This window comes from Anopheles marshallii, chromosome 3 (assembly GCF_943734725.1).
Source record: "Anopheles marshallii chromosome 3, idAnoMarsDA_429_01, whole genome shotgun sequence".
Lineage (NCBI taxonomy): Eukaryota > Metazoa > Arthropoda > Insecta > Diptera > Culicidae > Anopheles > Anopheles marshallii.
This window is the reverse complement of record NC_071327.1, coordinates 44,047,086-44,073,325: the sequence shown is the minus strand read 5'-3', so window position 1 is coordinate 44,073,325 and position 26,240 is coordinate 44,047,086. Positions and strand designations below refer to the sequence as shown.

The following is a 26,240-nucleotide window of genomic DNA, read 5'->3' as shown; positions in this document are numbered from 1 at the left end:
ATCGGCAAAGGAGGTCGTCGCCTTGCCACGCGTACCACAGGTGTTCGCACTTGCGGAGGATTGCTACGGTGTCGACCAGATTTCGGATCAATGCAAACACGTAATCGCGCGTGCTTTCCTCTATTTCCATACCCATTTTATCGACGTTGCAGCGACGTTTTGAGCAAGGACGAGTGGTCCCAAGGGTACGATTTTTCTAATCGTATCGATTTACTCTTGCTACATTAGTACACTTAGATTATTGTGGGGAGGGTTAGGGGACTTTTGGGGTGGATCTGTTTGTGTGTGGAATAGCACTTTTCACGTATGACAAAAACACCTAAAATAGTTTCACTTTATCATTAGAGTGAAGAAGAGATAGCGATAAAGGGAGAGAGAGAAACAGTTAGGTCGAGACAAGAAGTGATTTAGGTGGCTGGTTGGATTGCACTAGATTATGTACTGACTCGTAAACAAATGTTTAACACTTTTGCTTTAAGTGGTTACATTAATCTTAGCAAGGAGAAAATCTTACTAGCAAAGTTTTACAACGTGTGTTAATTTTATTACTCCAAAAACAAGTCATTTTCAACACTGGTCAAGATTTATCCACTTGTTGTTGCCATGACGACGACGACAACGAAGGAGTGTGTGTGTATAGTAAGCTTTCGCTGCGATCGTCACCCGTCATCACACCTATTACGCAAGCCGTCATCAAAACTTATGGTCACTCTCTCTCCCTCTGTCCTGCGTGTCTCCTTCACTATTAAGATGAATCGTTCTCTTGCAATTTTAACCGACCGTATTTCTCCGGGGAAAATCAGTTAGGGTCGTACGAAATGATGAGGCAAACATATACTTTGAAGCAGGCAGAGTAAGATTTAAGTAACCAAATTAGACTAGTACTTGAGCATACCCGTTAAGAAAAAATAATAAAATAATGAAATTCTTTTATCCCTCCATGTTTGTCCTTTTCCTCGCTTTTCTTACGGCGAATAAGGCGTAGCGCAATAGCATGCAGCATCAACAACTGACACGCCACGAATAACATCCGGTATGGAAAGATGTCGATGCATACACATTAGTAGCCCAGTAGAAAGCTTACTGTGTGCAGAAACTAAAAAAGGAAGAAAACACAATATAAACTAGGATGAAGTAAATTATGATAACGAGTTTCGACATGTTTAACAATCTAACGGACAGACGAGTACCACTGCGTAGGGGGGGGGAAATAAACCAGCTCTTAAATCTTATTCGAAGCGTGTGAAAATAAACAAACACTATTATTGAACAGTTGTAGAAGCAGAATTCAACCAAGCAAAACACAAATAAAGAATAATCATAGAAAATATTTCTATAACTGTATATAATCAAACATTGTCTTCCCCAAAACAAAAAAATGGAATCGAAAGAAACCAAGCAAAGTGGCTGAAAAGAACAGCGAGTTCAACGCATGGAAGGATAACAACAATGTTACCAATGGAATGTTGATAACTCTTCAAAATAACCACTATGCTAAGGGCAAGCAGATTGAGGTTTTGACAGCGACGGCACACGATAGGACGCTACCAGCATCCATTCCAGGCCGTGCCCCGCGTTAGTAATAAAAATAATTCGATAAAAACAGAAAGGGCAAGTATAACCTTAGAATGTCTTTATGCCATAAAGAGGAAGAAAAAGGTCGTTAAGCTAAGGGCGGCTCGATGGTGTACAACCATTACCCGAGATACGCCGAAAATGCGTTCCAGGAAAAAAACACGTACCTCGAATTTCCTTTAAACCGTATTGCCACGTTACGAAACACAATCAATGTTGATATTTTTACGTCTATTTCAAGAAGTACAATAACATTTTATCGAAAGTGATTTCTACTATAGCTCGTTTATGGAAATATTTGAACCAAATACCAAATGCGCCCTAATCTGCGTTAGTCGCGAACCGCGTAACACGGATAAAGACACTGACTATCCAGCTAAGAGTACATAAATGGCAGGGAATATATTACTGCGGTACATAGCTAAAGGCTTTCTTGCAAGTTTGTAATTCCAAGATTCAAAACCACTCGAGAAATATTAAGTGAGCTACGTTCTGCATTTCTCTACAATGGGGCATAACATGGAGGCTCTCCTTCTCAACTCCTATTCTGGAACCGTGCCTGCTTCACGTCCTCGTCGTGCTAGGTGGAAGCTTGTATCACCCTATATTCAAGCTTGAGTACACTGGCTGGTCCCATCCGTACGGGAATAATAATAATCACGAGATCCTTCCGAGGTGATTGAAGGTTGGAGCATAACAGTGACGGATCTAACGGTGGACGGAGTAGGCGATCGCCTAGGACCTCGTTGTGCAGGGTGCCCCACAAAGATGTTTAGTAGAAAAAATTGTATGAATTTAAAGAAAAAATCTATAAGCGAATCTGGAATTTATATAGCTTCGATACGCCACTGAGACATGGGCGTTGTCCAAAACTGACGAGACTGTCTTAACCCCGTATGTGTACAGGGATAACGGAGGAATCGCTATAATGACGAACTGTACGATGAACTCCTTACCGTACAGCGAATTAGACTCGCCAGGTTCCGCCCCGTAAAGTCTGCTTAGGTCGTCCATTTACAGAGGCAGAACAAAGGAAGTCCTTAGTGACCAAAATCCACCAGAACGATGGTGTAACAGATTAATGAACCAAGGGGATCGACCATGAGCGGGATAAAGGGAATCCTATGACAAACCAAGACCACAAGATTACAGAGGAATTGGCTAGAATCAACCAGAAAGAAAAAAAGAAAGTGCTATTGGATTGGTGGACGATGGTGCTGAACCGTGAAATGGGTTAAAAGTCTCCGTCATGAGGCAGCGAAGCGCATGTACCGCTCGATAGCTAAGTAAGTAAGCATGTTCGGATTAGTAAGTTTGGAAGTAGTTTAAAAAATTCGGTTATATAGTCAAGCGATAAAAAAGAAGACATCAATAGGAATATGATAACTAAAGAACTCAGATAAGTTCTCTGATCGAAATATTAATCCATACAAAGATAATAAAGACAAGAAAATTTCGCATATTCGCATGAGAATAGAATTTTTTTGTGTGGAATGAACAGTAAATTTCGTAGCCCATCACATACCGCGATTAATCTGATCGTATCAATCAATGAGAAAAACAATGGACGAAACTTCATTTGTTAAATCGCATAGAAATATTTATTTGTATTTACAAAAAGTATACTAAATGCGCCCTCACACACGGTCGATTGTTACCTATGCCTATAGTTGATGATAGTCGTCGCCCGAACGAACTACATATTGCTCACATTAAACCTTTCCTAGCTTCTAAGATGTGTTCCTCGGTCTGTTCAGCCCGTTTTGCGTTCCCTTAGTACGCATTCCCATTCAATCCGGAATCTTGTACTGGAGCAAGTGTAGCGCGTAGCATTAACCCTGGGGTGTATACTTTTCTGCTGTACTAAAGGACACAACGAGATGCTCAGGACGGGTGAGAAACGAATTGTAGAATAATTTAAAGTCAAATGCCTATTTAGTGTCGCACGGTGTTAACAGCCAGTTCACCACACCTACAAATCGGCCGGTACCCATGTCGTCCCTTGTCCGTGCTTCAATCACATGTTTCCTCTATTGCGCAAAATGCCTTCCTGCAGACGGGATTTACTTTGTTCTTTCCGATTCCATGCCTTCCACTTCCAGCATCAAGCACATCCTTCACACCCATGGTGATCGTAGCGCCTACGATCGGCGAGCTTTAAGGGATAAAGTTGCCACCTGTCTCACGCGGTTTTTCGGTCGCGTACTTCGGCTTGCAGACGCATCCACTCTCCACCAGCACATAATCCTGTCCGGTGAGCGTTACCGGACCGAGCGGGATCACCAGAAACAGGTACGGAACGTAGGTTTGTGTGCATTCGCCCCGCACGACATCACACTCGGAAGATCTGTGGAAGTAGAACGTATGGAAATTAGGTATCTTATCGTGTACAGCGTGTAAATGGGTGCGCTTTTGCTTTTCGACAATTCTATTTCGGGTTTATCTGCGAGGGCACGGGCTCGGCGTTTGGGACGGTAAAGCAAGAATGTGGTAGACACTATTGGTGACTTTCTCCGTTCCATTCGTCCAGCGAAAGAGAAAATCGGTCAAGTTTAAAGGCCAATCGTAAAGCTGTACCCGATTAAATTCCATCGAGCGATATGTTAATATCGCACTCAAATAAACACACACACATAGATGAAGGAGTCAATGCTAATGTTTTTCCATCCTTATCAGGCGACGTCGCCGTTATGTGGGGCGTCGAGTAAAAGTTAAACTTTCGCACCGTCCATCCGTAGTGCACACAGAGGACAAATGAACGATCGGGGGATGGAAAAATAATATATGTACGAATCCAAACGGCAGCAAAACTGGAAATACTTCGAAATTGCACAGCAAGTGGACAGAGGCAAACAAAGAGAATATGTGCAAGGGAGTGAACGACGAGCGAAATTTCGTTTGTTGTGTCCAACAGTGGAAAATGGCTCACGTCGCTGTTTGCATAAATAATGACACACAGAAGGAAGAGCTCGTGTACACGCAGTTTCAGTGGCGGTCAACTTTCGATCGATGCCGGTCTCGCATAGCAGGGTAAACGAGCGAAAAAAAAGATGTCCAAACGTCTTTACTCGTATATTGATATGAAGTTTCCTTTAACAGTAGGAAGCGCACTACAAAAAACAGTTAAATATTTGTTGTTGCAATGGTCGGATTTGTGGTCAGTTTAGCCTCAAATTATAATCCTACCAGATCTGTAAAATAATAATAATAGAAATTTACTAGCCGTGATACAGTTCCATTCGATACTTACTCGCACACCTCGAAGACGACCTGCTGCAGCAGATCGGGGAACTTCTGCACGATCGTGACTGGCTGGCCGGAAGTTAAGCTGACGCCGTACATGGGTGCGGTGGTGTTGTAGCGAGTTTTGCAAAGGCGTGACGGCGTATCCCGGCATTGGCTACTGTCCAGCGAGCGACCTTTGAAGAAGCGGCAAAGAAAAGACACAAAGCATTTGGATTAGAATTTGGACGACATTTAGGCGTGTGTGGTTAAATGCTTCCGGTTTCATGGAAACATAATTAATTTCGGGTGCTTCGATCGATTCGAAACGATCTAACGTCTCGCCACCAGACGTCAGATGAAAAGTGCCACCAGAATACTAACTAACCAGCCTGGATGACATTGAAGCAGTAATGTGTTTTCATTTCCTCATCGCTTAACGGCTAGGCGCATATGGCCGCACGTGATATTTGCTTCTTATGTCTTGCCCTATGTTTTATTATGGATCTAATTTGATTACCTTACTAAAACAGGGATGTTTCCAATGCGCAAATCTCCTTAATGTCCCCTTAATTTTTTATAAGTATGCGCTTCTTGGGCAGAAATGAGGCGCTGGTTAACTATCTGCTACATGTACGATTGCAATGAGCTCCGAGGGAATTCGTTGGAACATTTTTAAGTTCCACTAGCACTAGAATATACAATTTATCAAACTGATATTGTGGTATAAGGGTTGTCATATTATGCTTATCTATTGCAATCCTAATATCTTCTTTTGTTAGAGTGGTATTACAAGATCTCTTCCCTTTTGTACAAGAAACAGTTAGAATCGATTGAGGAGAATTTTAAAACAGAAATTTATTCACTGATCAAACTATCTGCAGCTTAAGTCTTACCTTCTGTTCATAGAAATCTACACAACATATGACAATACGGTAATCCAAATGAAAAACTATACGACTCAACATGAAGTTTCTGAATCTGAATGTCCAAATTAATATGGCCCTAATGCATTTCAATTTTGCGTTCGAGAGAACCATCCGGAATTTTCATAGGCTTGCGCAAATTTTTTCCTATATTTTTGTACTGCTCAGCTATATAGTTCCAGTACTCACATACGCCTCTGAGACATTGACGTTGTCTAAAACCGACGAAACCCGCGTCCGAGAGGAAGTTGCTCAGAAGGATCTTTGGCCTCGAGCCACTTCAATAACAAGCTCTATGAGCTGTGCAGCGAACTTATTGTCGTACAGTGGGTTAGACTCGCCGCCAGGTGGGCTGGTCACGTCATGAGAATGACACCGGACGACCCAGTCCGTAAAGTTCTTTTAGATTGGTGGATATCGCCTGATGGTGCCTGATAAATCAGCAAATTTGCATAGTTTTCTAACGAATTTCTTACAAATTTTCGATAAATTGTCTTTAGGAATGTTTGGAATACGACACTAGGAATTTACAGTTTTCCTCGAGTTTTCAAATAATTTTCGTTAAGTTCTCAAACAGTGTTCCTTAGAAGTTTTCCATAGTTTTCCAACGGCCATCCACCATCGATGTGTTTTTACTTTTTTGAAACTTTTCTTCTTATGTTAAGGGGACTTTTCATGAGAAAAAACTAATGACGATTTATCCAATTGCTGTTAAGGATGTCTAAACAAACCTGACCTTTTTAACCTGACCTGATGACCAATAGTCTTGTTCAAACAAGAACATTGATGTTGAGGTATGAGCAATGCTATTGGTAGCCTGTCGGTCTGAGCCAATTCTGAGACCAGGAAACTGTTTCACTCAACATACCTATCGAGATGAACGAAACTGGGACTATGAACAACATTAATTGATCCGGTTCTCACACACTTAGCAATTCTGCTTGCTCAACATTTTAGTGATATTGAAAAGGAATGGGGATGTTGGTACGATCATAGTTTGGAATACTCCAGCAATAATCGAAGATTGCTGAAAGGTGCCAACACCATTTACTCGAATAGAATTAATGCACAAAATTCTCGACATTTAGCTCAATATCTTACAAACTCCTGTCCTGCCCTAATTCTGATCTATTCGGGAATGATAGATTTAAATAATGCAGCAAAAGTATGGCAGGTCAAGATTGACTATGAATGCACAGTCATATTAGTAAATTTAAAAAAAATATACCAACACTATTTCTAAATTATATTCATAATCATTCCAAAGTCAAGGTAACTTCCATGTAGAACTTCAGCAGCTGCCAAAATGTTGAAGTACTTCCAAACCTTTCAATCAGTTTTGAGGTAATTTGTATGTCCAGCATCAGTAAGAGCCATTTCATTTCATGCTTCGTTTAAGTGAAGCTTCACTCCAAAGAGAACTCGTCGCGTTCTCTGCCTGCGTCAAGCATACGCGTTGCGCAAAAGCTGCAATAAACTCGGCGCGGGTTGTCTAGCTTGTTTCCAGCGTGCCGGATGATGCTGTTGGATGACATGGTGGAAATTTGGAATGCATCACTCCTGTCCCAGGCCACCATCACCATCCCATCATCTGTTCCAATCATCAACACCGGACGTTCTGACGGGTGTCGTCAGGCCCACTTTACCGTCCCCTAAAACCGTTACACACGATATCCGTACATTGCCCTGAAGTAACAGTAACTATAGAAGTTCGTCCGTGTAGAATACGTATTGGCCGGTCTTCGCTGCCGGTGTTTAGACGCGGGCTTGCGAACCGGGCGCTTAGAATGGGGTTTAAGGCGAAGAAAAGCCACCTCGGCGCAACATGTTAATGCGACAATATGCTAATGCTTTGGTTGGGTTCGTCTGATGGCACTTGTGTTGTTTTAATACTGGAGGACTTCAAATTCCTGGCGGTAACGAGAAGTGTTCAAGGTGGTCAAGTAATGTATATGATATACTTAAATAACTTCTGGTGGAATTTGAACGCCCAAAACTAACCTCGAAAATGTTTTTTGTTTTGTGTTTTAGAATTAGATCGGTTTCATCCGTAATGAGTGATTTTCTGGTAAGTTTTAGTACCTTAAAAATTATAACAATAAACAGTATTTGACAAATGTCCGTACAACATGTATTAATTTATGTTGTCGTGTTGATGAGATTGATATACATTGTTGAGTCATTTTTTGTCTACAGGATCGCCTTAGATGATCGATGTTAACATAGTCCTATTTTAAGTTTTTTACATTCGTTTTGGTTATATGATAGTCGTTTTGCTCGTTTCATTTATTAATTTATGCATGAAATAACGTTGCAGATAGATTTTATTCATATAATTTAGATAGGGTTTGTATATCGATTCCAATATTCAAATTCCACGTAAAAGTCATTATGTAAAAAATTAAGATAAATCCGAACTTATTGCAGCGTTAATAAAACCGCGATGCCTTTTTAGCATCAAACATGCATCGAAAATTTATGAAGATTTCACACCCATTACGAGCCGACTCTGGTCTGATGTCCGAACAATGAAAGGTGATCGCTTTGTGATGCATTTCCCTCCAAACAGTGGTACATTCCCATACATCCTCTCTTTGTCTCTTGTCTCTTGTGTGTCAAACCAGTTAATGTTGCGTCTCCAAAAGCAAGAGCAAACCGAAACCAAATTCCACACTGTGGACGCCTCGTTCCGCTTGTCCATTTTCGCAAAACTTTTCGGTCACGACAAGGGGTCAACATCTTCCCAGGCACCATAAACTAATTGTGTCAAAAAGGTCACTTCCACGCTGCTCGTGGGTTTGAGCGAAAAACAAAAAGCTTCCTCCCACCAGGCACGAATGTCACTGCGGGGCTCGGGGAAATTTCTCTCCTTCTACTTGGCCCTGAACCTGAAAATGTTGACACTTTCGACACTTTCTTCCGTGTTCCGTGTCGTTCGTTTTGTGCAAGCCGACGAGAAGAAGCGCCACCGCCACCGGCAAGAGGCAAGAACTGTGAAAACGGTTGTCCGTTAGTTTCGCTTTTTCCCAGCGGCCGTGACGGGAAGAAAGTGAAGTGTTGTTGCTGTTGTTATTATTTTTTTACTCGGTTTTTGGTTCATGCTATTCGCGTCCAGTTCTCGCCACTCGGTCGTGCAGTGCGGGCGTGTGAGCTACAGTTCCGTTCGCTTCCGGCTTTGACGGTATACCCGCCTGCGGTGGCTATGGTGCGTGTGGTAAATTGTGGCGATTTACTGATACGGTATTCGGCGGAATTTCTTTTAGGTTGGCACCGATTTTATTTTTCTCTGCTACGCGTTTGCTTTCAATTTTATTAGTCATGGACAAATGGGTGGGTTGAGTGTAAAAGTGGTCTGCAGCTCCTCACGCATATCGAGTGCGTTACACTCATTTAGCCGGCAATAGTTAGGCAGTACACTTGAGTGATACGGTAAATTTCTAAATTGAATTGTTTTTGGCAAAGATTGGGTTTTTTGTTGTTGTGAATCGGTGATATCGGTGAAAAATTCCAGCGAAGCGAACCACCGAGTTGAAGTAAAACCGAGTTTCCCTACTCTAGCAAGCAACTTTTTTGAGCAGAGCTCACAGCTAAAGTTAGAAAAAAATCATGTAAAAAATATCTTCACACACGATCGATTTACTCAAGAAATGTAACTTAATTGAACCTTGTGAAGGGAGCGGCCCGGCAGCATGATGGTAGCGGTCTTCACACGACCGGACAGTACCAAAATCCCATCCGGACCAATCCCCCGGACTGACTATCTAGCTGCAGGTTTTGTTTTTTTACAGGAAAACGTGTAAAATGATAACATAAACAAGACGTTGAAGATCACTTCTTCAACCTTACAACCTGAATGAGTCTAGGATTTTCATTTCTGGCTTTCTTTGACTGTATTTACCCGCAGCTGGATAATCAGTCCTACGTGCATTGAAGCTCAATACTGTAATCTAAAGCAATAAACATAGTGACACGAAATTCCTTAATGACCGTTAACCCAAGGTAGCAACCATTTCTCGATGTTGTTTCATACAACTGCAAATGAAAGGATCAAAGGCAAGACTTTAAGTATTTACTGGACAATTGGTATCTTCCGTAATAATGACTTTGGGAAAAGACACAACATCACTCTGCTCTGTTTGTTTGGAGACAGATAACCAGTTGTTAGACTTTACTATTACAACTCAAACTAATGAATGATCATCTGCGGCACAATCCTTATTACAGTTAAAAGTTATCTTGCTTAAAGCGGTGTCAGATGTCAAACATTTCACTTACTGTATCTCGTGCGAGCGCTTTCGAGCGAGGCTGCTTCATTTGCATCACCGTAGGCCTGCAACAGGGCACGTTGCGTCAGCTTGGGATCAAGCGTCGGCAACTGACTCATACGACCGCGACGCGACGAACCACCGGGCGTCCAGTTGGAAAACGTTCGTGCCACTAAGTTCGCCGGGTACGGGGCATTGTTGGGTCCGAGGCAGTTGGGGCTGTCTGTGAGAGCGTCTCCGGAAAGATACTTGAGACTACCGCTGGAGGAACACTTTTCCGCGCTCGTTCCGGCCGTCGCTGGTCCATCCGACCAAAGGGTATGCCCTCGGGTGGAGGAGGAACTGTGAGCGAACTGTGGACCGTACGCGGGGAGAAGCAATAGTGTAATCAACTGGAAATGGAGAAATAAAGAAGAAAAGGTTATTGATTAATATCAATTAGGCTCAAAAGCACCCAAATAAACGAAAAACTCATATGTACTACGATGGCAAAATGTTCCCGTTTTACAAAGGTTACAGACTCTCTTACATCCCCAGCTTAGATGTAGCTGTCTCTATATCTCGAAAAAAAATAGTTCCCTCATTAATCCTCCAGGTGCACTCACGCAAATTGCTCTTACAAATTGGGGCCCCTGCATGAGCTAATTCACACGTGGTTAATTAGCTCCATATTAGCCCTTCTCCAGAAGCCAGTGAAGTGCATTCATCCCAAAACATAAAATAACACACCACACACATTCCCCAACGTTGTGCTTTTACCGTGCCTCTCCAAACGAAAACCGAACCGGAACTACGTGCCAGACAGACGATTCACCCGACGAAGAGTAGTCGGCCCGGACGGCCAGACCTAATATGTGGCCTAATATTGCCCTGCACCATTCCGCGCGGTGGATTTTGCTAGAAATGGAACCAACGAGCGCACAGCACACACCACCTCCATCGTCGATCCCGGTGAAGGAAGGGCACATCGCTGGGTTACATTTTAAAATCTTGCAAACATTCCTACCGTTCATGCGAATGAGAAGGTGAGCCATTCATGTAGGTCAAAAGTGGGAGTCCTACATTGAATTTTCCGTTTAGCCCTTATCCAGTGACGTTGAATGCGCACGGTGCGAACCACTACCGAACCCATAATGATGCTGGTGATGACTCCGGCATGGGAGCTTGCAGCTTGCACGGCAGCATTTTACGGAATTACCGAAACAATGCGGCAATAATCTTTCCCTTTTGGGCGTGAAATTGCGGAAACTACCGTCAGAGAGGAGACCCATGAATCGGGGAAAAACGGAGGAAATTAGTAACCGATTCAACGCCTTTTCTTCCACAGCTGGACATGATGAGTGTATTTCTTATCCACCAAGGCGTTACTACATCGAACCGGTTGGTTTTGGGATAACCCGTTTCGTTTTGTTTCGTTTGGGCATTTTTCTCCATGGTTTCTGTATGAAAAATAGGTTAAGAACCATCGTGATCCGATTACACGAGATGCCGTGTCGGGAAAAGAGGCCCACTAATGTTGCGTGTGGGGGATAGTTGTTTTTCTCGCCCCATTAATTTGCTGCCTCTATTGTTCTGCTCGATAATGTCTTTCCTTATCTTTCCATCACTTTGAAATCATCAAGTTTTCGTCGAATGCCGTAATAATTTGCGAACACCGGAATATCCGCAATTTCGGGAACTGGCTCGTCTGCCTATGCGTACTTGATGATTTGAGCAACGAACCACGAGCAGCAATATGGAGTCAAATGGTTCACACCTGGCGATCGGTATCATTACTACTGCACATGGATAATGAAGCAACAGTCATTAATCAGTTCATTATTACATTATAACAGTATATATGTTAGTCTGTTTCCATGCTCTGCTTAGCCAACATAGAAGAAAGGGGTGTTTCAATCCGTCAGTTAGTGTTATTTTATGTCTATTCATCAAATTAAAATAGAAGAAAATTTATTTGGATACATTGTTTTGATATTTTTCAGAATAAAATAAAATAGAACGCTTATTTTCCCAATTCAACTTGACTGTACATAACAACATTAAAATTGCATGAAATGGAGAAGAAAGTGCATTAAGAAGTTATAAGAAGCATCGTGGATCCGAGCGGCAATAAGTATGCTAAGGAAACGAAGAAATAAAGTATATGAAGCTATAACTACGCACTGTACAAATACAAAAACAAAATTATAAGATCGATGATTCACACATTATAAATGGTGTATAATAGACCCAGAATGAAAGATGCACTTTAACGAAATAAAATAAAATAAGATGCAATAAGAAAATGTGCCCAAACTAATGTGAATTGTACTTTAGATTAAGATTCCAATATATTTTGGTCGTTCTTCAGACCGTTTCCTCTTGAATTATGAATGGAAAAACATAATTTAAGATCTAAAGTCATACAAAGCAATTTGGCATTACTCTCATTAAAATGATTTGATTATTGTATTTATGGAACGGGAGGATAATGTTACTTAAAAAATGGCAAGTTTTCAATCGTTTTATTTACGTCCGCATTTGCAGATTGGAAAAAAAAGTTAACTATTACAATTTTTATGCTTAAACGTTACTTCTAATCAGGTGCATGAAGTTTGAAAAAATATTACTTCGTATTTTTCGCTGCATCATATGTTTCCAATCTACAACTCGCCATTCTGCTCGAAAAACATTTCACGACGCACTAATTGCTTAATTATGTTGCTTAATAGTTTTGTTAAAGCGCCGATGTATTCAGTTTAGAAACTCTGCTTCCTCGATATTTCCCACTTCTAACAGGTTATGATCACCATCCAACCCTAACATATTGCCTTAATTAGGCGATAAAACTGTCTCAGTCAAAGCAGACGATCATCGTCCCCAGGTACATCGTGAGTGCATTTTTAAGGCCAACGAAACTGTTCCTTCCTTTTGCGCCTTAATGGACTCTTGTCTATTCCTTCAACCTGGCGCTGGAATTGAGTGAGATTTTTTCACTGTAAATTCGAAAGCACGTGCACGCGATACGGTCATTTAAAGTGTTTCTTTTTTCATCTCTCCTGGTTGCGTGCGGTTGTTTTCTAAGTGTTATAAGACATATTCGTCACGTGCATACTCTACGCCTTGGCGCAGATTTTTCTCTCCTTTATTTTTCTTATACTGCGCATCTTAAGGAGGCCGAGAGGCAGTAATACTCTTTATGATCGTGACGATCTACAACAACTTCCATTACTTCTGTCATACTTTATGCGGTGCGTGAAGAATGGCACTACAGCGATTGATTGAAAGTTTCACTCCAATACATCACACGATCTATTCAACGTTCTCTTAAGTTCATCGATCGTCTATCGAGAGCTGATGGGTGTCACATGTCCAACAATGGGGTTTTATTGAAAAGATCATGATGCTTTTCAGCAAATAGATGTTTGATGGGATAAGTGGGGGGGGGGGGTGTTTCTGAATCTGGAACTAAAAAATATCGTTACAGTAATTACCTCTTTTTTTAACCCCAGCTTTTATTTGGTCCATAGTAGTGACGGGAAATACCATTTTTTTTCAAAACAGAACAGAACAGAACAGGTTCTTTTCTTGGTGTTTTTCTTTAGGAACAGAATGAACCTAGTAGGTTCGTTGCCCCTACTTTCACGAGAAAATTTAAATAATCCTGCATGATATGATTTTTACATATTCGTTGCCATTATTAAACATTTCAGAATAATTTATTTACAGGTTTTGGTTTACACAACAAAAAAAGAATCTGAATTTGTTACTATGAATTCTTCGTTACAATCGACGATATTTTTTCAAAGTTCATTATTAAAGAGAGGATGAAATTAAAACAAACAAACTGAACTGAAACTGAAGAATAAAGAAAATGAATTGTATGTCAAGATCGTATGATCTTTTTGAAAAATGTCAAAAAATAAGACTTATATCAAACGAAGTAATCCGACCGCAACTACAAGCATTATCGAACGAAGTTATGTTTGATAAACGCATTTGATTAAAATTTCGTAATAGCATACAGTGACGGTGACCAGTGATGTACTTCAATCCGTCCTGTGGGAAAAATGCATTCTGAACAGAACATAATCTTCTTAACCTAAACAAAATATTGTGGCACACGGACAGTTGCCATTTGTTAGATTAAAATACAAAATAATTGATTATTGGAATTGTTCTCTAAAAAAAACTATGATTGTAGAAGACGACTAAACAAACGAGGGAAAATTATTGTTAACATGAGCGTTACTTAAATTCCACTACTGCTTAGAGCAAGAGTAAACTTGCGTGAAAACACACAAGTGCAAAAAAGTAAGTAAGTAAGTAAGTAAGTAAGTAAGTAAGTAAGTAAGTAAGTAAGTAAGTAAGTAAGTAAGTAAGTAAGTAAGTAAGTAAGTAAGTAAGTAAGTAAGTAAGTAAGTAAGTAAGTAAGTAAGTAAGTAAGTAAGTAAGTAAGTAAGTAAGTAAGTAAGTAAGTAAGTAAGTAAGTAAGTAAGTAAGTAAGTAAGTAAGTAAGTAAGTAAGTAAGTAAGTAAGTAAGTAAGTAAGTAAGTAAGTAAGTAAGTAAGTAAGTAAGTAAGTATTATAACCCAACGGCTTTGAAGAAGTCATTTCATCAGTTTGTAAAGTATTATAATTTGACAATCAGCTAATATGTCGATATGTCTATAATGCCTTCATTTTACTAACAAAAACTAGGAAAACCTCTAAATGTTATACTTTTAGATTTAGTACGTCTGCAATACATTAACATATGTTTTTAACGGTTCAAATATCTAGATCAGGGGTCTTCAAACATTTTAACCTGTTTCATGGAACATTATTTCGGAAACAAACGCAAACGAACGAAGTACTTATTTACTTTAACTCTCTCACAACTAGCGTCGAGTGAAATACGCTAACAGAGCTATTGTCATTGCTTGCTGTTTGGTATTTTATCAATAAAGTCAGCATCTTCACATCATCAGCATTTGGTTCCATGCGCCTTCCTCTACATCGTGTTCCAATTCCCAGCATGAAGTTCTCAGTGAGCGAATGATGGCCTGCCGCAAACGGTAGACTGTTGTTCCGTATGTCACCAACCAAGTGCATCCTATTCCCAGCAGCACAATAGGGATTGTGCAGCGATCAGGCAGCAGACTAAAAGATGTTCCGGAAGAAGAAGAAAAACAAACTCCAGGTGCCGGGCCTAAACCGGTAGCTTCGAACCACCATGGCCAGTTCAACGCCATGTGCCATACTCGTTCGATTTTCTCCTGCATTTGTTGGTTAGCTTACGGGGACGATCGGAAGCACGAGGATCGTTTTTCACTTCAGCACCATTCGATCGAAGCTGAAGAGTGCTAACACGTCTCTTGATTCCTTTATCCACCAACTTGATTGGTGGTTTTCAATTTCAATGGAAATTCCACTCCACACTCGCAAGATCTACACGCTTTCCCTCATCCCCACAATGTATTATCCTCTCCGCTGCACTCGACCCCGGGTAGTTTGGCGGGACTCAAATGGTGGAAAATGTTTCTGCAATCTCTGCACCATGCCCATGCCTCGATGAGCGCGACCTCAATTTGTTTCCCTCTTTGCATCGGTTCGTCAAAACGCAGTGGACGTCGCTCGCAGCTGCCGTAGGTGGCCATTAAGCTGTTAGCTCGCGAGCACGGGAAATCATAAGAAACAATCGCAAGATTAACCTCGCAGCTGATTGTTCACGTGGGTAGGGTGTATTTATTGTGCTGTGTCGTTGCATTTGATCGGACAACTTTAATACTGCATCGGCAAACATGCGCGAGAATGCTCCCGGCACGCCATCATTTTCCAATGCATTCCAGGGACCAGATGCCAGGGTGCATATGCAAATGGGATGGCATGATTCTACACCCGCCGGCTTCCGCAAACAAAGCCGTATGAACAAAAACAAAATGCAAAACTTTCGACTTCGACAAACCCTTACTGCCGGTAATCATAGGAAAGAAAGTTGACACCGATCGATGGGAAATTGGGAAAGGCACCAGTGAGTGATAGTGAGCCGCGGGTGGAATCTGCTCATCGAAGGAGAAAACATGGCAAGGTCTATACGTTTTTTTTTTCCTCGTAACACCTTCGCCACATGCAATTTACTGGTATGCATTCTTTGCTTCGTGCGACCAGATGCGGCTGAAAGGGAAATTCATATTCGCACCGTTTGCTTTTCCTTCTTTCGGGTTGATTACTTTATTTGATAAACAATAGTGTTAGTCGGTCTGGCGGAAGAATATAACACGTTTGGAACATCTGCTCCAATCATGCTGAGAATAGATGGAGGCGACAGTCGAGCAGCTTCTTTCGAAAATCGGCAGGTGTCACAGTGTAGCGAAGAAGTTTTACACCGTGAGTCACTCTGGGTTCTACGCGTTTAACTGTTCTATCAACTGCAATAACTTATTCCATATGACCAACGAATGGCCAGAGTGTTTGTTATAAGTCCTGACGACATAAGGGATCGACAATCCTCTTAAAGGTATTTTGGTGCAAAGTTATGTACTTTTTAGGGCAAACAGAGAGTTAAATCCAATAACTCCAATTCAATAACAATAACGTTGTGGTAAGTCGCCTAGGCTAAAAGAAAACATTTACTAGTTCAACGGCCTTCGCTCATGTGCTGGCTACAGCAGGGGTTAGGTGTTTTTCTAGATGGATTATCAAACACAACATCGAAAGTAAATTTGTATAATGAAATTATGTATTTTGCATCGCGATTTCAATTTAGTATTTTGTTTTAAACACAGGCGTAACTGTAAGTACACCACATAGATGTACATTTGACGATACTATCAGTGCGATTTGCGCATCAACTCTTGATACTAGGTTATCTGATTTGCGGTAAGATTTGTGGAAAGGATAATTTTTGAAAGACCCATCAACATCTTTATGATTTCAATTCACTTACAACCGCAGCGAATCGCATCGTAAATATGATTAAATATGTTCCCCACTATCAAATCAATTGTTCTCCAATCCTCAAAATAAATTGATGTTCACGGCGACGCGAACCTGTGAACACATTAATCGCTCACACCTCCCAGAATTGGGTCAGAACTGCGGGATGTATTTTGTTTTATAGCGCACCTGTAAAACCTATCCGACCGCACGCCACTATGCTAATGAAGCCGGACCGTTCTTTTGTTCCACTTCTCGTCGGTGGCCCGTGTGGTGAAATGATCTTAACACCATCTAGATCCCGCCTCGCTTGTCCACGGTATGGGTATGAAGTAACGTTGATCTCAAGAAGTTCCCGGCCCCGCCTGCACAACCCGATAGGGATGGCTTTCATTTCTGCGTCCACACGTTTCATTCTTCGTCCCGTGCAAGGGAAACGCAACAGCCATTGCTTGACCCATTTTCTTACGCTTCCTCCTTCCATCTTTAGATTTTTTGTGCTCCCTATTTTTCGTTCCTTCCTTCACTCGGTGGCGCTGTCTCGCTCTCCAAAATGTTGTATCGCGTGGATGTCGTAAAACTTTCCAAACCCACACCACACGGATGATAAGTAAGGTGACGATTGGAACGAGGGCAGAAGGGGAAAAAGAAACAAAACACACCCGGCCCAGAATGAATGGAGCGCGTGGGGACAGAAGAAAATATCTCACTCAATATTTGGGTCAGTGACAAAATCCTCCTATCACTCTTGTAAAATCCGGATCTGGAACCTGGAGAGATGACGGGTTGCTCCCCGGGGTTCAGAATGGATGCTGCGGGCTAGATTATTCAAATCATGTCGTTTGGTACTGTGCTAAAAGGCGTTCATGCGTTGGTGTCGCCGTACGGTGACTTCTTGGGATGGAAAAGCCCGCGGTTCAAAGACGCACCTCGAATCCCGGTGTATCACGGAACTCCGAACAGGTACACACTAAACGGGGTCATTCTTTGGCATCCGGCTGCACAAAATTTGCCAACACCGTGCCGGTGCCGTGTGAATTGCGCTTGCAAATGAACACATTTATTTACATCGCGAGTGCGTGCCACTGTTAACAGTGCTTCGTAATTCTGAAGGGCCGAACATCGCAACGCGGCTCGGATGTTGACGTAAAACCGGTACCGTACCATGCTCTTCTGGTTCCCGCTGGTCAGCCAGCTGTAGCGTGAACATTTCAACCTGGGCCAACAACCGTCCACGGATTGCGCGTTAAGAGAGGAGATAAATTTAACGGTATCGTCCCGGAGATGCTGTTGCGTCGACCGTTTTCTATGTTAATAACAACTGAAGGTGCTGACCGGGTACATGCTTAACGGCGCTTCCTTTCGGAGGCCATGTACATGCCAACGATAGACGCGAAATATACCACGGACGGATTAAATGTATAAGGCAGCTAACGAGCATTGACGGATACAATATTACACCGATTTTTAGATACATTATTGTTCATTATTGAAGTCCTTGACCTTTTGAGCTTTGAAATAAATTTGTTTCATGTGAATTTATTTAAATAACAAAGGAAAACTACTAGAATTTTATTGATACATTATGATGCATTCTCCCAAGGAGGCGCTTATATTTATATTAGACTTTTAAAATAAAAAAAATACTGATAGTTCGATTTTTTTTATATCGTTCAAGCGGCATTAATTACCAATCAGTATATTTGATAATTGTAAAAAAAAAAACATAATCCAATGGTGAGAGAAGGAAATGTCTCCCAAGCACATATCGACAAGTTTTCTTTCTGAAAATACTAGATATACTATATACTTAGCCTACAATATATAAGGGCCGGCAGTTCTTTTGTTATTCAAAAAAATTATAATTTTCACTGTGTCTCATTATTCTAGATTCATTATTAAGACTAATTATTCAGATAAGGGTAAATAAAGTAAACGAAAGTCACGACAGGTCACTGCTGAGTTGAGATGAGTTGTAACGAAGAAGGTCTCTACGTAATTTCTTAATACCGCAAGTTCGTTTTTCGAAATTCCTTTTTTTATTTGAACAAATTTGAACAACAATTGAATAATTTTGTTTTATGACAGCAAAAATGACTAACTTTGAATCTTTTTTTTAATCTGGTTCGTCAATTTCTTAATTAGTGCTACTATTTAACACGTTAATTTAATACTACATCCTTTTTTACATTATATTATTAAAGTCTCTGACTATTTTATCGAAACGGCTCGAAAAGAGTACAGAAAACTATTTGTTTTTCTTGAGCTCTCCAAATAAATTGTCAAGAACGGCGTGTAACGAGTTTTTTTTTATTTCTTCCACGCTTCGATGTGTATACTTTGGAATGACAATATTCCCAGTACTAAATATTCAGTACTTACGGTAGTTATTCTTTTTTTTTTTTTAATTTATAAAAATAACCTATTTTTCTGAATGCCTAAGTTCTGAATGTGTATTCCTAATGTACTAAACTAAATTAAGTTAAACGAAATAGCATGAACATTTTAAGTTTAAAATAACGTGCTCCTCCCCAAGCTGTTGCTCCTCAAACGAAACGAAACTTGAAATGAAATACTTCAAAAACTGGACTTAAATATCCAAATTCCAACAACCTCAATAAAATTGTATCGTATCGTGACAAAATCGTCGGCAAAGCAATTTAGTTAACGGTGCACTAAACATGTCTACTACTATTGGGAAGCAATCAGATGGGTACAATAGATTTTGTGGCCAAACATTGATTCACGAGTGGGACTGAGATAGCCAAACTGCCATCTTCTGACCCAAATACCAGTGGCCGGTGCTAATTATTTACCTTACTTCACTTCTTTTTGCCATCGCAACAAAAAAGCCACACGAGAGAAACGAACCGAACACACACCAGCACCGTTTTATGCAATTTTGCGTTTGTGTTTAGCAAACGGAAGCACATTAAAGCGACCCAGCACGCCGTGAAACGGGTGATTTAGGAGACGTTTTTTTCTATTACTTCAACTACGAAAGACTTGGGCGACAGCAACGGCAACGAACCCGCGCAGAAAAATCATTAAAAATCAAACAATCTATCAAAACCGGTACTCCACATTCAGTGTTCGGCGGTACCAATTTGCTTGCTGGTGTGTAAGGTGATCTGGCCAACTTTTATTCAACCGAGACTAGCTAGACACCGTTTCTCCCCAGTCATGTTTTCTGCTCATCGCACTTTTTTGTGGCACGCATCGTTTGGTCGATTCGCAACCTTGAAACCTTGAAGGTGCGATGGTGGTCGCACGTCGCCTCGACACCTGTGGCCCTTGCCCGGTTGAGAAGGCACAGCATAGCATGAACTTGACCGTGGCCAATTTTCAACCTTGGATGGTTCGTAACCGTCAAAGTCGAAGTTCGCGTGGCCGGTGATAGTTGAAGCCGAACTGGGCGGAATTGTTTTATGTTTTTATGGGGCTCTCGTTTTTGCCATGTCTCCCCGTCCCCGCTAATGCTATCTATTGTGGGGGAAACGATCATCAGCCTGATGGTAGCATTTTGCGCAGATTAAGCGCGAACCGACGCGATCGCGGTTCGATTGAGAAAACAAAGTGATCTTTTAAATTAAATGCGCCATCACCGCGAAGCCACCGACTTGTTGGCGAGTAAAAAAAAACAAAAGCGGGGGGACCATTCATGCAGCCGGGAGCCATTTTGCGAGTAGAAAGTTGGCCCATTCGAATGATGTGGTAAATGACCGTATAATGCAGAAAATAGCCAAACAGTATCACTTCATTCGGGAGCGCTATTGTGAATAGTTAGCAATAAAATGGTAGCCACCAGATTCGTGTTTAACCGCCAATGGAGCACAATTTATGGCCATTCATTTGTTTTATTTGCACTAAAGTGAAAGATGACGGAGGATATCGTATTGTTTTTTCTTTAAACCATTAAGCTCGCTCAATGGCTTAATCTTGAAGTCAAAATGCGGTGAAGGATCTTTATGGTATTGCTAATAATACTAACATTAGCAATATTGCACGATACTAATCTTTTTTCATAATTAAATTAAATGCATTTAAAAGAATAATAATTACAAAAAAGCCCTACTATGAATATCCGTGGCAAACACTGTTTTTCTGAGCTATTTTATATGATTCAGTCTATTATTTTATATCTTACTACACCGTCAAAAAATGAAATTTTTGGTAAAACATTGCTTACATACGGCATAGTTGATACAATTTTACTTTCCCTCGTTCAATGCCCTAAAAGCACTTTGGTTGGATCTCTCCTACCATTTCAGCACCACGATAGAACAAGCTTTCAACCGGCACAAGTTTGGGTCAACCGAAAGGAAAACCACCTTCCTCCTCCCGGCTAGCGTTGTAATCGATTATAAATGTTTAAAGCGTGCCAATTCCGCTTGCTAGCGAACCATGCCACACGTCTGTTCGGTCAAGCGACGGTTCTCCGGCTGCATTTCGGTTTGCTTTCGCCGCCCAGGCCCATGCCCATGAAATGGTTGAGCAGAGTGCCATATATCGGGCGGCATGCAACCACATGGCGGTCTGTTTGCGAAAGTGAATGCCTGTCCAAAACATGGTTTGGGTTTGGAAAAGGATGGCCTACTTGTGCACTGTTCAACAACTTCGGGAAGAGTTGCAGTTGCTGCAATGAACAGTATTGAACCATTGTTAGAAGATTCAAGATGTATATTGGCGTGTGCTAAAATCTGTCATAAAAATATACTATTGTGCTTAAATAAAGTATAATCTTTCATAAAACGGTATTTTCTCACCTTGAGTTCAAATCTATATACCACACCCTTGAAATGGCTGGTTAATGGCAGATTAAAATATAAATTAAGACTGCTATACCACTCATCCTCAGCATAAACTAACCAAAAACCTACAAAAGCTATGCGGCAGCAAAGTGGCGAGTGTACAAAGTGTATCACCACCGCGTCGGTTCCTTACATTTTTCCTTCGGGGCGTATTGCTTCGCTTTCCGCCGCATTAACTTTTAATGGTTTTCCTTCGTGGTCGTGTGTTTAGCACCTACATTCGTTACGAATCACTGAATACAAGAACAAAGCAACAAGTTGTGGAGAATGGAGGAAAAAACAGGATTGACCGAAACATGGCTAACACATTGCACTCAGCGCGTATGACGCTCTTGGTAATACTATTATCCCGGTCATCATTTTAGCCACACTGTGAACAGAGAGAACGCAGACACATAACTGAAGAAGCAGTTCCATTGAAAACTTCGTCAATGGTTATGTTTTCTTTGGTAAGGAAATGGGATGATATGTTGTGTGAATTTTCTCATTCTTAGCTGCTATTATCTCTTTCTGGTTATCCAAACTCAACATGTAGACAGACCGCTGATAGAATCAGTGCTTATAGGAAGGCTTATGTTGGTGTGCTTCATTCCGGATGGATAAGGCGATAGCATGAAAGGTTCAAGGAAAGGAAAGGAAAAAAAGATTCGTTTTGCATGTCAGTGCAATACAGAAATGCATAAGTGCAAGCTTTTTGAAGGTTGTTCGGTGTTGTCGAGAGCTTAATAAATACAAACATTCTTCTGCTAAAGATTTAATTCTTTGTAAGAATATGACAAATACAAGCTTTGCTTTCCGAACGACGCACGGCAGGGTGATAGTAGGCCATTTTCCTAAAAGAAGTTTATTAGGAAAACAAATTGTTTCCTCTTCCGAGAAATCGATTTGCAGCAATGATTTTTTTAAAAGATCGTCCAGAAAATCACACGCATATCCTACTGGAGGAATGGTTTCGGCACAAGGTGCAACATCACAGACCAGTTTGCAATGTTTTGTAGGCGCGCAATCTTGAACTTGAACGGTGTCACGCAAGCAGTACGTACAGTTCAGTCGAAGACACCAAACAAGTTTGTCAACCGCAGCGAGGCGACTTGCTCACCTCAGTTCTTCTCAAGCAATGCCATCGGAAACATACAACAACAGATCTTCTTGTGGCTTTGGTGGAGCTATGAATGGGCCCGATTGGGGTAATTCCATCGCAAGAACAATCAGTGTTCTGTTTTCTCTTGCCAATGGAACAACAATTCACCATAAAGACGGTGCGTGCTGCAAGTAACAAACTTAAAACCCCCCGTAACCGTCTGTGTGCTATCGCAATCGGGTTGGAGTTTTGTATGCAAATCACATCCAAACCCACACACAACACAACGCATGTCTCATGTCAGAGGGCAGTGGAGTCATGTTTTGGGAGCGAATGTATATTGAATGGTTGATGGAACGCATAAGCCATTCTATTTGTAAATCATTTCCCTGGAGTAACAATGGAATGGAAGGGTTATGAAATTATGGGTTTCCTCAAAACCGAAATTGGGAGAAAGTACGCACGGTCCAGCATTAGGACAATTCGGTCGAATTATTGTCAGCTGAATTGATTGCAATTATTTTTCTGGAGCGTACAATAAAATGCAAAAGAAAATGTACACTGTTAACACTCAACGCTTTTTAACGGCAAATTTTGCTTATATCATCGACTATTGCTGAATCTTTTACTTTCAATCCATTCAATTTAAATGCTGTTCAAGGTACCACCTTCTATTGTTTTAAAAGCGAATTTATCCGCTGCACACAATACGGACATTAATTTCATTGCCAGCGTTGCTACGTTTCCTGCCAGTATCCCATAATCCGGAGTGGTGAAAACTTCAAACATCTGGTGGAGGTTGGTTTTTCCCCACTCAAAAAGCAACATGATGCCGCTGTCCAGTGGTCAAACTCCACGAAGAGAAAGCTTCCGAATAATAAGAAACACGGCGTCTGTGACGTTGGTTCATCATCATGACGCGTTGAATCACATCATACTGCACCATCATACTGGCGAATGATAGTGGCCAATCTGTTCCACTGCTTCCACAAAATTGTTGGAAGACAAGGGGTTTGTTTGTTTGGTGTTTGTCCCTGAAATTGGACCCATCAAAAGGTTTGAAATGAAGGCGCCCGGATTTCCAGACCGTTTATGAATTAGCTCTTTGGAATTGTTCTTTCTTGTCGGATGGGAATGCGTATATTTTAATTAGCGTGCAATTAAACTTCATGCACTACGCTTAACATCACAAGACTAGCCGACCAGAGGACGCATTTTTGACATTTGGCAATGTATTTATAAATTTGTTAAAGAGCAAATTATTACACTAAGATTCATTCAGAGAGAAAAGACAAAATTTAACAAAAATAAACCAAAAATAGAGTAATTTAACAAAAAAACTTTAAATGCATTTATTTTTATATACAATAACTAACGGACTGTATACATAACATAAGTTTGGATAAGAAAGCGTAATATGCAAATTTGAGCATAAACAAGAAATTTGAAAACGAAATTTACGAGATTCGATCCGATTTTATACATTTAATTTTTAATTTTGTATTTGTTGAGAAAAAGTTATAAAAGTTAAAAATACCTAAAGAAATATTATTTTTAACAGAAGAGAGTGCATTTTTTGTACATCATCTAATTTACAACGCGATGATAATTTATTTAATCGAATGACAAATAAAGTGTCTCGCCAAAATGAGCATAAAAAGAAGGAAAAGAGCTTAACAAACGAGAAAGTTTGGTTGTGTTTCCTTCTTGGTCAAAGTTGGCTGGCCAGGCGCAGAAGAAGTTGCTATGTTTGCTATGGTTTTGCGATTTTTTTTTTTAATTCGCTCTCCACACCGCCATCATCGCCCGGGTCTTGCGTGTTCCCATTTTCTCGCACGCCCTCTAAAAAAGCTCCAACAAATAATTGAGCTGAGTGCAACAGAAACATCATCAGGCGAACAGCTTTAACAAAACCTGCCCTCTGAAGACCACACGGGGCCAAAAGTGCCGAAAAAGCGGACGTTCTTCCTCGTGTGGGATTCGCACCTTTTCTGTGAAGTGTGGGTTACTCCGTTGGAGGGTTTTGGAGGCAGTGAAACAAATTAACCCTCATCCGCGGACCATGTGGTCCGGTGTTTATCGCTGTGCTCGGTACTTACTTGTGCCAAATAGTAAATCCACCGCTGTTCCATGTTGATGTAGCTGCTGCTGATACCACTTGTGAGACGCAACCCGTGGAAGCTGGCTTGAACCAAACTATCGCGAACGTTGGTGAAGGAAGATGGCAAGGATCGGATGGTTTCTACGTACAATTTCAGCAATACACATTGGCCAATTAAAGCCGGAGCAGGTTAACGTTCTCGGATGCGCGCGCGCACGGTCTTTCTTCTCTTACGGGAAACAGCACACACTTATACGCTTGCGCACTCGTACACAAACACGCACTGGGCAGGAAGATTGCGGACTTGAAGCAAGATCTTCGCATACACTTCAGCTTCTTGCTGCCAGCACAACGCCGGGTCAATTACCCTGGCTCGGAAGGAAGAAGGAGTGCGTTTAAAGAATTTCGCTGTCAGCGGTGATCGTTGTCAGGAGAATCTATTTGGGCTGACAAAGCTTTCCAACGATTGCTGGGATGCGATTTCACTTTTCTCGCACGTCCTCCGTAGCTTCAGTTCTCAAGCTCAAGTTTAATAAAAGCAAGCGTTTTCTTTCCCTTCCACATACACCACACAGCGCCTGATGATCGTAGATGAGATGATGATGTTTACGCCGATCGCTCAGGTAGCACCAAGATTAAAATCACTCCAACACACTTGCACACAAAGCTTCTGCGCCTTAAGGAAACCGCTGCGGAAAGGATTTCAGAACGCTAACAGTTAAGTTACTTCCAAATTCGGCTAGCATGCGGAACAGCAGCTGTATGGCGTTAGTGCTAGGAATGCGACCCGTTTATGTTCCAAAAAGGCAACCTATCTTTGAGCCGGTTGCACAGAGGGGATGATGAGTGATGTCGAAAGTCAGGTATCGGGGGTGCAAGGTGCACAAACTGTTGATTCACTACAGTTTTTACCTGCACGGTAAATTCCGAACGGACGGACGATACCTGAGAGAGCCGTCCACGCGAGACGACTGTCGGGAAAGAATTGAACGATGGATCAACGACGAACGCGAACCCAGGCGATGAATTGAGAGATGGAGTAGCGTGTGCTTGAGAGTCCACTCTTGGAAGGTTAGGTACAGCAAGCGTCCGCTAAAAGAGAGAAAATTTATCTACAAGCACTTCGCGGTAGAATGTGGTTCATAAATGAACCCTTGAAGCAATTCACTAAGATGAGCGTGGATTTGTTTGCGTACTGCTCAAGAGTTTCCCGTGGTTCATGCTTCCCAAACGACAACGCCGGCTGTCAAATAATCGCCAGATAGCGCATTTCAGTTAACTGAAAGATTGGTTTAATTTAGTTCTGTCATTTGTGAAATATTTAATGAACCGTATTGTAAATGTTGTATTCTTACATTAATG

General features: G+C 41.3%; 1 protein-coding gene across 1 annotated transcript; it reads right to left on the bottom strand.

The window, feature by feature from the left end:
- Positions 1-3,732: 3,732 nt before the first annotated feature.
- LOC128712658 (uncharacterized) lies at positions 3,733-24,909 on the bottom strand. The gene is made up of 4 exons (XM_053807546.1): positions 24,877-24,909; positions 9,999-10,380; positions 4,826-4,994; positions 3,733-3,922 (listed from the first exon to the last, which is right to left on the bottom strand). The coding sequence occupies exons 1-4, from the start codon at positions 24,907-24,909 to the stop codon at positions 3,733-3,735; spliced, it is 774 nt and encodes a 257-aa protein (XP_053663521.1).
- Positions 24,910-26,240: the final 1,331 nt, after the last annotated feature.